Source organism: Spermophilus citellus (genome assembly GCF_964194105.1).
Source record: "Spermophilus citellus genome assembly, chromosome: 4".
NCBI classification, from domain to species: domain Eukaryota; kingdom Metazoa; phylum Chordata; class Mammalia; order Rodentia; family Sciuridae; genus Spermophilus; species Spermophilus citellus.
The window spans coordinates 20209885-20222739 of record NC_138185.1 but is presented as its reverse complement, the minus strand read 5'-3'; the positions used below and the strand labels follow the sequence as shown (position 1 = coordinate 20222739).

The window sequence follows — 12855 nt, the reverse complement described above, 5'->3', positions numbered from 1 at the left end:
GCCAGTTCTGCTGCTAGCCTGCAGGGTCTGGCCCCGAGAGAGCCTCAAACGGCAGCTGAGAGGGTCATGAGCCAGAGCGCCCCGGGGCGCAGTGGGGAGAGCAAGAACAGATAGCGGCCTCGCGCCCCCTGGCCCTCGCGGTCTTGACGCGCGCCCACCGCGTTCCCGTCCCTTCTGTCTTTTCCTCCGGGCCCGGCCGCCGCCATGGCCACTCTGCTCCGCAGCAAGCTGTCCAATGTGGCCACATCCGTGTCCAACAAGTCCCAGGCCAAGGTGAGTGGCATGTTTGCCAGGATGGGTTTTCAGGCGGCCACGGACGAGGAGGCCGTGGGCTTCGCGCACTGCGACGACCTAGACTTTGAGCACCGTCAAGGCCTGCAGATGGACATCCTGAAAACCGAAGGCGAGCCCTGTGGGGACGAGGGCGCCGAACCGCCCGTCGAGGGAGACATCCATTACCAACGCGGCGGCGGCGCTCCGCTGCCGCCCTCAGGCTCTAAGGACCAGGCAGTAGGGGCTGGTGGAGAGTTCGGGGGTCATGACAAGCCCAAGATCACGGCGTGGGAAGCGGGCTGGAACGTGACCAACGCCATTCAGGTGAGCGCGGGATTCCCATCTGCGCCTGCCCGCATCCCACCCCCACCCACCTCTGAGTATCAGGCTCTGCTCCCACACAAATCCTGCGGTGATCTAGCTTGCGATACCTTCTCCAGTGCCCGAGAATCTATCTCCCTTTCCCCTAGACCTCCTAGCCTTGCGCAGAGATCTACGCCCTTAGATGATGTCTCCCACCCTGATTCGCACCACTTCCCACCGCTTCAGCTGCAGGACAGCTTTGGCTGATGTGGGAGACACATCGAGAGACCATAGGAAACAGGGGTGGGGGTGGGGTCGGGGAGGGATGAGGTAGAAAGAAAATCAGGATTGGAGGGAAGAGTATTATTGCTTTGGACTCCGGAATGGATTCACAGCTTCATTTTCGGGATGAAAAGAGAGGGGGAAATAGCTGCGCCGGGAGTCTCCTTTTCTGACACACGCCGTAAGATTGCACACGTACATAGTCCCCCTCCCCACGAACAAAAGCGCACGCGACACGCATCTATTTATAGATCACAGGACTATCCCAAATAGACCTGCGTACATCTCTACACCCTCCCACACACGGAAGCACATACCTTTACATACAAGCATACACACACTCGTACAAACATAACACGTGCACACGCCAGCACACGTTCATGCACACAGGACCCAGTCTGCTCCCTCCGTGACAGCCCTATTGGAGACATTAAAGGCAAACACCTAGGAACGCACACAAGTATGTCCACAAGCATATATGGCCCGCGTCACTCCACGCTGCCGGGCTGCACATTCACTAGCCCCTCTCGGCCGAAATCCCGGCTGCACCGTAAAAGAAGTGGTCAGCCCCTTCGGACGACCCTAGTGAAGCCTCCTCCAGAGCTTTAGAACAGGCCCTGCACTAGGCTGCCTACCTGGTCCTCCTACTCTAACCCCTCATCCCCATTCCCCACCAGGCGGCGCTAGTCTCCCTTGAGAGGTTAGGAGTCCTCACAACGACCCCGGGAACTGGCAGGGGCTGGCAGGTCCCTACTTCAGGGACTGAGGAGGCCTCAGTTCCAAGAGCGTCTGTGCTCTGTGGCTTGGCCCCGTGGCGCCCCGGAGCGAACCTTCGTTGAATTGCAGAACATAGGTTTCCCAGGGGCGAAAGTCCTCGGCGAGGTTGCTCCCTGTCACAGGCTCAGCGGGACTTCTGGGTGGGCCGAACTGAAGCGCCTCCCTCTCCAAAGCCGGTGGACACAGCTTTGACAGAATAGGGACAGGCTGGGGGGCGGCGCCCGCATTGGTGGTCTCCAGGCGCCTGTGCCTTCCTCCTGAGCGTCTTTCAAGGGCCCGTTAGATAGGCCTGGAGAGAGGCCAGGATTGTAGGCTGGAGGTGCGCAGGCCTCCGGGACCCCAGATTTCGTTAGCTTTTCTTCTCCAGGTGGATTCTAAACTGCTTCCTCAACCTGGCTTGCCCCACCTCATGGATTCTGGTTCTAGACCTCCAGATTGATTTGGCTTTCCCACTGCGCCCAAGCTTTTAGGGCAGCCAGGCTCCCTGCCCTGCTCTACTACTTCCATTTAGTTCCCCCGCCCCAACCGGCTGCACTTTGTCCTAAGGCTCCCTATTTCCAATCCCACCTCCTTTCTCCCCCAAACACGGACACCCTCTATTTTTGCTTCCCTGTGGCTTCGCCTCACTTCCAGTCCCTCTTCGTCTGTGCCCCCTATTCTTTCCACTGCTGCTTTGTTCCTTCTCTGGTTTGGTCTTCCGTAGACATCCCGCTTCCCTGTTAGCCTGCACCCCACTCCAGCCCCACCTTAAATCCTGTGCTCAGGCCCAGCTTTCTACCTTTTTAATCTCCTTTTCTCTGACTATGCTCCTTCCAGATTCTCAACTCCTCTTGGCTCTGACCGGTCCCCTGTTTCTATCCCCAAGAACTATTACCCAGTATCTCTACATTCCTCCTAGCCATTAGTCCATCTTTTCTTCTCGGTTCCATCCTTAAACACCTCCCTGTCCATCTTGGATTCAACACCCAGGCTCACCATTAGGCCCCCTTACCCCCCCCCCCCCCCCCCCCGTGCTGCTCTACCCTCAGTCTCTCAGCAGTTTAGGCATAATTTTCATTCTCCTTAGCGCCCCCCTGCGACAGCTTTAAGCCACACCCCCCAGGGCCCTTCATCCGAGGCTGACTGTGAGCATCGGGGTCTGGTTGCCTCTCCATTCCACAGGGCATGTTCGTGCTGGGCCTACCCTACGCTATCCTACACGGCGGTTACCTGGGGTTGTTCCTCATCATCTTCGCCGCGGTGGTGTGCTGTTACACCGGCAAGATCCTCATCGCGTGCCTGTATGAGGAAAACGAGGACGGCGAGGTTGTGCGAGTGCGGGACTCCTACGTGGCTATAGCCAACGCATGCTGCGCGCCGCGCTTCCCCACACTCGGCGGCCGCGTGGTCAACGTGGCGCAGATCATTGAGCTGGTGATGACTTGCATCCTTTATGTGGTGGTGAGCGGCAACCTCATGTACAACAGCTTCCCGGGGCTGCCCGTGTCGCAGAAGTCCTGGTCTATCATTGCCACAGCCGTGCTGCTGCCCTGCGCTTTCCTGAAGAACCTCAAGGCTGTGTCCAAATTCAGTCTACTGTGCACTCTGGCCCACTTCGTCATCAATATCCTGGTCATAGCTTATTGCCTATCGCGAGCGCGTGACTGGGCCTGGGAGAAGGTCAAGTTCTATATTGATGTCAAGAAGTTTCCCATCTCCATTGGCATCATCGTGTTCAGCTACACGTCGCAGATTTTCCTGCCTTCGCTCGAGGGCAACATGCAGCAGCCCAGCGAGTTTCACTGCATGATGAACTGGACGCACATCGCCGCCTGCGTGCTCAAGGGCCTCTTCGCGCTGGTCGCCTACCTCACCTGGGCCGACGAGACCAAGGAGGTCATTACGGATAACCTGCCCGGCTCCATCCGCGCTGTGGTCAACATCTTTCTGGTGGCCAAGGCGCTCTTGTCCTACCCGCTTCCCTTCTTCGCTGCTGTCGAGGTGCTGGAGAAGTCGCTCTTCCAAGAAGGCAGCCGTGCCTTCTTCCCCGCCTGCTACGGAGGCGACGGGCGCCTCAAGTCTTGGGGGCTGACGCTGCGCTGCGCGCTTGTCGTCTTCACTCTGCTCATGGCCATCTATGTGCCACACTTCGCTCTGCTCATGGGCCTCACCGGTAGCCTCACGGGAGCCGGCCTCTGCTTCCTGCTGCCCAGCCTCTTCCACCTGCGCCTGCTCTGGCGCAAGCTGCTGTGGCACCAAGTCTTCTTCGACGTCGCCATCTTCGTCATCGGTGGCATCTGCAGTGTGTCTGGCTTCGTGCATTCCCTCGAGGGCCTCATCGAGGCCTACCGAACCAACGCGGAGGACTAGGGCGCGAGAGGGATCCCGGCGCTCCCGCCCCGCCCCCAACCTACTCCCACCAGCCGCGTGCGCCGTGCCGCCGCGCTTGGGAAGCCAAGCTTTAAACATCTCTGGTTCCTAGTTTCTGATTATTCGGGGATGGGGGGGTGGGAGGGGATAGGGATCCACGATCCATCGCGTCTGCGTTTCTGTTGTCCTTTCTTTTCCACAACACCCTGGATTGGGGGAAGGCGGGGCGCATTTGTGGGCAGGTTTTCTGTTTCAGCGGAGGGGCCCCGACACTTTAGTTCCTATTACTGAGGCGGGTGGGAAGGGAGGAAGAAGGGGTGCAGCTCGCAGGCGCAGAAACTTGACCTTGGGGGGACATTTCATAGCCATCCAGTGCTCGGAATCTACAGCGTCCAGCCATTTCCAGCAAGAGCGCTTCCCATTCCCGAGACATTTCAACATTGCAGCCAGAAAGGCTGGACCGGGAAATTCATTTCGGGTGGGCGATTTCCTTCGGCGCAGCCGGGAGAAGCCGCGACGGGGCCGGTTTGCCTCCGGTTTTCAGGAATCCAAACCCATCTTGTGCAATTTATCAGGTCGTGGAACTGTTCTACTGTGCGTGTGGTGTGCTCGTGGTGAATAAGATGAAATGTATATCAGAAAAAAAATCTATCTCTAATTTAGAGTGCGGTGCATAATTATATCCGCAAATAAAGAAGAAACAAAGGCCCAGTGCGGCCGCGTGTTAGTTCAGCTCGTTCTCATCAGCCGGGATCCCGCGCAGTGGGTAGCGGAGTAACCTGCTCCGAGAGTGGGGAAGCAGCTCTGGTTCAAAAGCCTCGGGTTCAGGGAGCTCTGAGGTTGGTTCACGCTTAAAGGAAATTCTTTAGGTGTCGCGCCGGGACGGGAGGGCGGGGAGTGGAGGTGGAGCGTGCTGTGGTGGCGCCCTCAGCCGTTTGTTCCCACAGGACGGATCCAACAGAGAATTCGATGGGCGCTCTCAACCTCCTATCTAAAAAGAGCGAGAGAGCGAGAGCGAGAGCGAGAGCGAGAGCGAGAGAGAGAGAGAGAGAGAGAGAGAGAAGAGGTGGTTGGTGTGTGTCTGTGCGCCCGTGTGTGCTTGTATGGACAAAATACCTACAAATTTATTCAAAATGTATAGACAGCCCACTAGGGCTGGGCTACGCAGGCTGCCCTAGGAAACTGAACTAGCTCTATCCTGTATTTTGTAGTCTTTTGGCCAGAGCCAGGAAATAAAGAAATCCAGAAATTCACAACTAGGTTGCAGACCGTGTAGAGAGCTATAAAGGAGTAGGTTGTGTATTTCCCCAGACCCTCAGGGCCAAGCATCAAATTGGCCTTGCAGGCATCTCTTACCCAGAAGCACCTTGCCCCAAGTCCAAGATCCAATCATTTAGAATCAACAGTCTTAGTCAGTTTTTCCTTATCTTGTGCAGCCTGAGAATGGGTTTGTCTGAATTACTCAAAGGATCCAGTGCTTTTTAGTGTGGATCCTACTCCAGGAACAGCACCTGCATTGACTTTAGGAGCCCTTGGTGGGGGACTATTGGGAAGGGTTCAAGATCAGACCTTCCTGATGGGAGCTGGGAGTGCAGGATCCATGGAATGTACCAGGGTGCTTTCCACGAGAGAAGTCACCTCAGAGGCCGGGTTGGGGGCAGTTTTTCCAGATGCAATCTGTACATGGGAAAGAACCCAGAGAATACATGAATGCCTGAATAGGATGTTTGTTTTTACCTATAACAGGAGAGGGGAGAGGATTGAATGCATATGAACAGAGAGGCTGTATCTTTGTCTTATAAGAGCAACAATGTGTGTGTGTGTGTGTGTGTGTATGTATGTGTGTGTCTGTGTGTATACAGAGCATTAAGAGTGGGAGTGCTCTGTGATGCACCTGAGACAGAGGTGACCTTACACCACCCTGGTTCTGTAGCACAGAACCAGAGTGGGAGGGGTAGGGGGTACCCAATGCCTTCAGCAGGGGTGGTTCTGACTCTTTAGAACAGGTCATTGAGAGCTCCACTATCATCATTGCCTATACCCCATTGTCACTATTCTTGTGCATTCGGATTCCAGGACAACCCGTCCTTAGTTTTACATCCCCCACGACCACTGATGTCCCCAGAGCTGGGGAGGAGGTAACTAATTTCTTGTTCCCATGCTCGCTCTCTCTGCTTCTCAGCGAGTCTGCAGACATTTGATGCGCTCTGAGTCAGAGCTCAGCAGTCTGTAGCCTTCAGAAAAAGCCCGACATCTACAGCAGAAGGCAATGTATGAACATCACACTGCACCAGCTCTGTCCTTCCTGTCTTGAAAAGGACAAATGAGACACAGGCAGGCTAGACAATGGCTGCCATATCTGGCACTCGACTTGATCCTCTCCACTGGGTCCTGGTGGCTCCTGTCTTTGTGCTCAGCTTGCAGGAGCCCAGGTCCCCATGGCAAATCACTGATGGTGGCAGGGGTGGGGAGAATCAGTTTCCCTGATGCCCCAAAGGGAACCTTGCACCCTTGTCTGTTGGACACCATCCCCAGACTCATAACTAGGATACTGGGAGAAATGGGGAGCAGGAGTAGATGAAAACTATCTCTGCACCCCTTGCTCCCTCCCAAAGTGCATGCATAGAAGGGCAAAAGAAGAAGTCCTAATTTACCCTCAGCCACAGAGAGTTCGCTGAAGGCATCTGAGTCACAGGGAGCAAATACGCTGACAAGGCTCATCCCTAGATTGAATTGAGAGGAGGAATTGGTATCAACCCCCCTCAAAGTTCCCATCAATTCTTACAGTTCATGCTGCCTCTACTTGCTGCAGACCCTAATAGCTGTCCCTACCTGCTGTGAAGATGTGTTGGTGTACCTGCCTGGCCCAGAACCACCAAGACCCTTGTCCACAAGAAGAACCCTGAAGTCTCAGCCAGGCAATCCCCAGACCAAGACGTCCCTGCCTCGCCCCCCAGTGGTGAGAGTGAAAACTACAGACTCTCAAAGAGGGTTCTTTACAATTTGGCTAAATCAATCAGTCCTTCCTTCCTTCCTTTTTAATTTTTTTCCCTTCCTTTCTTCCTCCCTCCCTCCTTTCTTCCTTCCTTTTTACTTGGGATTGAACCGAGGGGCTCTTTACCTCTGAACTACCCCCCCACTATCCCCCCTCCCCGTTTTCAGAAAAGGATCTCACTAAGTTGCTGAGGCTGGTCTTGAACTTTCGATCCTCCTGCCTCAGCCTCCCAAATCCCTGGGATTACAGGCATGTGTCACTGATCCCAGGTGAGTAAACTCAAGTACACACCAGTGTCCTAAATGCTTCTTACCTCCTCCACTTTATTTCTAGTGCCTTATTTCAGCATATTTTAAAAGTGGGCATTTGGTCATTGTTTCCTCAAACATGGAAAGATGCTATATTATGGAACATGTTTTGTGATCTGACATGCCCTGTCCTTTGGAAAGAGGGAGGAAGGAGTCTTAGGGACCATTCAGAGTGCAGAGAAGATCCAGTCCAGTCCTTGTTACTGGGGGGAAGACTTTGGAGGGGGGGCAGATACCTGGAGGACTCAGCTCTGTGAGTAGAGCGTAGGGGAAACGCAAACCTGGACATGCAGGCCCCAGATGGAGCAAGTTTGACATCAGGGATCCAGTCTTGGGTGTCTTTTCCACCGCTCTTTTATTTTTTCCTTTTCAAATTACACAAAATTTCTAACATACAGAAATGGTGGAAGAGTTTTATACTGAACATAGATATGCCCACCACCTGGACTGAATGATTAACATTTTTACAACACAAAATCTATCCATTTATCTATCCCAAACCCTATCTTTTAAAAATGCTCTCCAGGGTTACAGACATCAATATATCTCCCTCCCAATTTCTTAAGCATACAGAACCAGCAATAGTGACATTCTAAATAGCACAGGGTCAGTTGATTGCAGGACTAACTTGAACCTCACTGGACCCTGAGGCAAAAGGAAATATCAGCAGTAACCAGATTGTCTTGATTTCAACTTTTGTTTTTTGTTCCTCATAGTATTTTGAACATTGTGGTTCATTTTTTAACTTACATTAAAATACTATTTATCTTGCTTACTGAATTTTTTTATATGCTCTTAAATTTTGCTCCTGAGGCAAATTCTTTATTTGGCCTCATGCTATTCTTAGCCCTGGGTTGAAGCTGGACATGAAAGATGAGCTCTGTTCCACAGAATTTGGTTGGGTCTTTTAAAAAATCAGATATAAGTGATTCCATCGTGATGCTGTGGGCACCTCCTCTGCCAGCTGTGGGCTCCAGCAGGGGGCGTACAAGGGCAGAGACTCAGGCCAAGGATGTGCAGAGGATGATTGGCCGTTCTGTGGGTATGCCCCCAAACGCATGGGGCAGAGGGAAGTTCTTGAAGGGGCTGCTAATTTCCCAGACCCTATGACCCATTTCACTCTCTGGGGCTTTGTCAGTTTACCTGGGATCTCAGCTGGAGCAAAGACCCTGGCCTGGGCTGCTGTGTAGAAACCTAGTGGTGTGACTTTTACAGGTGACTTGCACAAACAAGTGACAAGCCTCGTAAGAGAAAATGATTCTAAGAGACAATAGAGAAGACAGGCTGGGAGTGGGACAATTCTAAAATCCATGTGGCACCTGACACTCATCTAGATATTTGCTCTAGAAAATGGAGTTATGGCTAGCCTTAGGAAGAGGGGTGCTCTGAGTCAAAACATAAATCTGCTCAGTAAAAATAATAATACCCTGGGTGCCAAGTCATCTTCTCTTCAAGTCAAACATAAAAGGGGAGAAAAGCTTCCTGTCCTTATCTACAAGGATATATGAGAAATTATGGGATCTTGGAGTGCTGGTACATTCATGGAAGGACTCAGTGAGAGAAGATAGAGGAACCTCAGAAGTCAGTGGAAAGACTAGTCTTGAACACATCTGGGAGGTCTCCTGGGACCAGGAAAAACCAAAAGAGTTCTTAGCAGGAAAAGAAATGGCTGAAGGCCTGTGAGAGCTCCTAAGGAAGCAAGCAGAAACAAGAGTCAGGGAAAATTTTTTCTTTTCTTTAGAGAGAGAATTTTTATTTTATTTTATTTATTTTTTCTTTTAATTTTCGGCGGACATAACATCTTTGTATGTGGTGCTGAGGATCGAACCCAGGCCACATGCATGCCAGCCGAGCACGCTACCTCTTGAGCCACATCCCCAGCCCGAGTCAGGGAAATTTGAATCAACCATTACATCATTCCACCTGCAGGCAAAAGTCCAAGTTTAAAGACAATGTGAGCTTCTCATGGAAGGTGGTAGAAGTGAAAAATAACCAAGGTGTGGAATAAACTACTACTTGTGGTTTTAGCAATACTGTAGAATAGGTAACCTGGAAGGCACTTTGCTACTGGTATCTAAAAATGATGGAACAAATATGACATCTTTTTTTTTCTCTCTCTTGGTATCAGGGATTGAACCCAGGGGTGCTTAACCACTGAGCCACATTCTCAGCCCATTTTTATTTTGAGACAGAATCTCTCTAAATTGCTTAAGGCATCATCACTAAGTGGCTGAGGCTGGCCTTGAACTTGTGACCTCCTGAGCTGCTGGGATTACAAGTGTGTGCCACTGTGCCCAACCTAATATGAAATCCTTTAAAATGTAGGGCTAAGCTTTAAAAAGGGGGTGGGGGAGGGAGGAAATGCTTACATGAAAACAACCAAGAGAGAACTGAAAAACAGAGTGAAATTCACATGAGCGCGTGCCTGGAGTGGCTGATTGTCATCAAGAACCCGGAAGTTTCACCTTAATATCTATGGAGGACAGCGATTAATTTTGACCCTGGTACATGAAGAGTCAGATCCATACGTCAAATAATCTAGCTAAGGCCTCCTAGGAACCATTTGCTTATGGAGAGAATGACTGAAAACAGTCTCTCTAAGGCACAGGAAGATGGCTGGGATGTTTTTTGTCTTTTGTGAAAAAGAACAGTTTCCAGGAGAACTAATAATCATGACCTTCTACCTAACATTGACTTAGAATTCAAATTTAACTTTTTTCCTAGTTTACAAGTGCCAAGCCAGGGAATAATATAAGTTTCTGGCTGTCAATACTTCTAGGATATCTGAAAGAAGCATATATACTAATTCTTTGGTGTATAAAGGTATAAAGTGTCCTTACCCCAAATCACATGGGGTTCTGACAGAAAATATAAGAGGAATCTATCACCAAAAAGCGAGTTAGCAGACAAAAACAAACAAAAAACACAATGTTACCCTTCCAAACACTTCAGATAATAGAATACTTTGACTGAGACCATGAAAAATATCTTTAAAATTATTCAGACATAAAAATTGAAACAAGAAAAGATCAAGACTCACACACACAAAACCCCAAGCAGATCTGAAAAACAGCTTCCATAATTAAAAATTTTAATAACCAAAATTTAAAAATCAATAAATAACACTGAAGAGAGGCATAATTAAAAGGTATACCTGAATACAGGAACTATGGAAAAGAGGTAAGAGAAATTCAAAATAGGGAAGGCATAACATATATCTAGTAGGAGTTCCAGAGAGAGAAAAAAAGGAAAGAGGAAAGATAAGACACAAACCATTGATCCGAAGGACATAACAAAATTGAAATCATGATTAAAAGAGATAAAGATTGATATTCAGATACACTGTGGGTAAATTTCAATAAACCAAAAGATTTAAAGACAACCACTTAAAGAGAGAGAGAGAGAGAGAGAGAGGGAGAGAAAGGAAAAGAGCAAAGAAAAATAAGAAATTTAGAGAGCTGGGCATGGTGGTGCAAGCCTACAATCCCAGCGGCTCCCAAGGCTGAGGCAGGAGGATGGAGAATTCAAAGCCAGCCTCAACAATGGGGAGGCACTAAGCACCTTAGTGAGACCCTGTCTCTAAATAAAATGAAAAAAAAAAAAAAAAAAAAAGGACTGGGGATGTGGCTCAGTGGTTGAGTGCCCCTGAGTTCAATCCCTGATACTAAAAAAAAAAAAAAAAAAAAAAGAGGTGCTAAGCAACTCAGTGAGGCCCTGACTCTAAATAAAATAGAAAAAAGGGATGGGGATGTGGCTTAGTGGTTGAGCACCCCCGGGGTTCAATCCCTGGTACCACAAATAAAAAACAAGACTGAATAAAAAACAGAGATAGAATTATCAGGAATTGAAGGCATCTACATCACTTGACTTGCTGTATTAAGCAGGAACTACTGACTGCCTAGCATGATGGAAGAAAACAGATCCAATACATCATGAAATTTCAGGACCCTGGAAGCAAAGAGAACATCCAGTGGCTTCCAGAGAAAGAAAATATTCACATAAAAGGTCAAAGGTCAATTTCACATTTCTCAGCAACATTGAAAACTAAGGAAAAAATGGAAAGTGCTTTCAATTCTAAAGGAAAATGACTTCCAAACTAGAATTCAGCCATACCTTCAACATTATTATCACTGGGTTAGAAGACACTTAAAGACATTCAAGGTCTCAAAAAGTTATCCTTAATACCCTCCCTTATATTCATTCCATAGTCTATTGTATTTGCTACTCCAAAGCAAGAGAGTACACCAAGAAAAAGCACACACTAGACAGGAGAGGGACCACAACACACAAGTAAAAGAAAATCCTGAGATGATGGAAAAGCAAGACCCCAGGATGAGAGCTGTGCTACAGGCACTGGGCAGAGGGCCAGGTTGGAGCTGGCCTGTTTGGAAGATACTTCTTCAGGAAGCAGAAACTGATATCGCATTTTATGAGTTAAATAATTGAGGGATATTTAGACATCTGTTTGAGGGTTTGGGGGGGTTCCATTAGTAAAAAGTACAGTCATGCATCGCTTCATGATAGAGATCTATTCTGAGAAACGCACTGTTAGGTGACTTCATCTTGCAAATATCAGAGTGTATTCATACAATTAAGAGGGCTCCAATGTATGCATGACTGTGTGTGAAATAAAGGGCAACTCGTAATATAATGAAAAACTGTACAGAAACTTTAACAGCGATTCTTGAGAAAGGTTCAGAATCTTCTATCTTGCTCAGAGTGTCTATTCAGAGCTTTCTTGAATAATCATCTTGACTTTGTCCCTCAAAATTGAGTGTTCCAGAGCTGGTACATTTAGGGTAGCTGCTCTGATTCTTATTATCTCCTTAGCTAGTGAAGAAGAAAATGAAAGGAGAGTGTGCCCAACGCTTTTAGGGCTAAAAGTGGGAGTGGACCACATCAACTCCACTCCCACCCCTATTGGCTAGAACCTGGTGACATTATAAAGTTTTTTTTTGTTTTTGTATTGTATTGCAACATATACATGCTGAGAAATGCAGCAATCATAAGTGAACCGCTTGAAAATTTTTCACGAAGTGAAGTCATCTGCATTGCGAGCTTTTGTCCCATAGTTAAACATTGGCAGTACTCCAGAGTTTGAGTTTCCTAGACAGCTTGAGGGAATAGTCACAGGGAAAGGGTCTCCTTTAAGCAAGTTGCAGGGCTAGGGAAAGGTAAGCACGCGAAGGCGGACCCCAAGATGATAAGGAGCTTCTCCTGGCAAGGGGGGCGTGACTAGTCAAAAGCCAAAAAAAAAAAAAAAAAGGCAGTCTAGAAGCCGGAAAGGGCGGAGCCTGGCGGCACTACGCGCTGGAGGCGGGGCTTCCTGGTCTGCAGCCCCGCTTAGAACGAAGGGGCGTGGTCTCTTATGGGCTGGGGACAAGGTTAACCAACGTCAGGATTCGTGGCCAGAATGGGCTTGGCCTAGCGGCTCCGAAAGCTTATAACCTTGACCACCAAGGGCGAGTTAGGGAGAGAGATTGGCCTGGCTTCGCGAGAGGTGGTTGTTCTGAAGCCCTCTCGGGCGCAAGCCGTACGGCCTTACGTAGGGGGCGGGGCTTCGCGGCG

General features: G+C 49.4%; 1 protein-coding gene across 1 annotated transcript; it reads left to right on the top strand.

Moving 5' to 3' along the window:
* Nucleotides 1–204: 204 nt before the first annotated feature.
* SLC32A1 (solute carrier family 32 member 1) lies at nucleotides 205–3984 on the top strand (the record flags this gene model as incomplete). Its single annotated transcript, XM_081292785.1, has 2 exons — nucleotides 205–597; nucleotides 2797–3984. 2 exons carry the CDS (start codon nucleotides 205–207, stop codon nucleotides 3982–3984), a joined length of 1581 nt encoding a protein of 526 aa, XP_081148911.1.
* Nucleotides 3985–12855: the final 8871 nt, after the last annotated feature.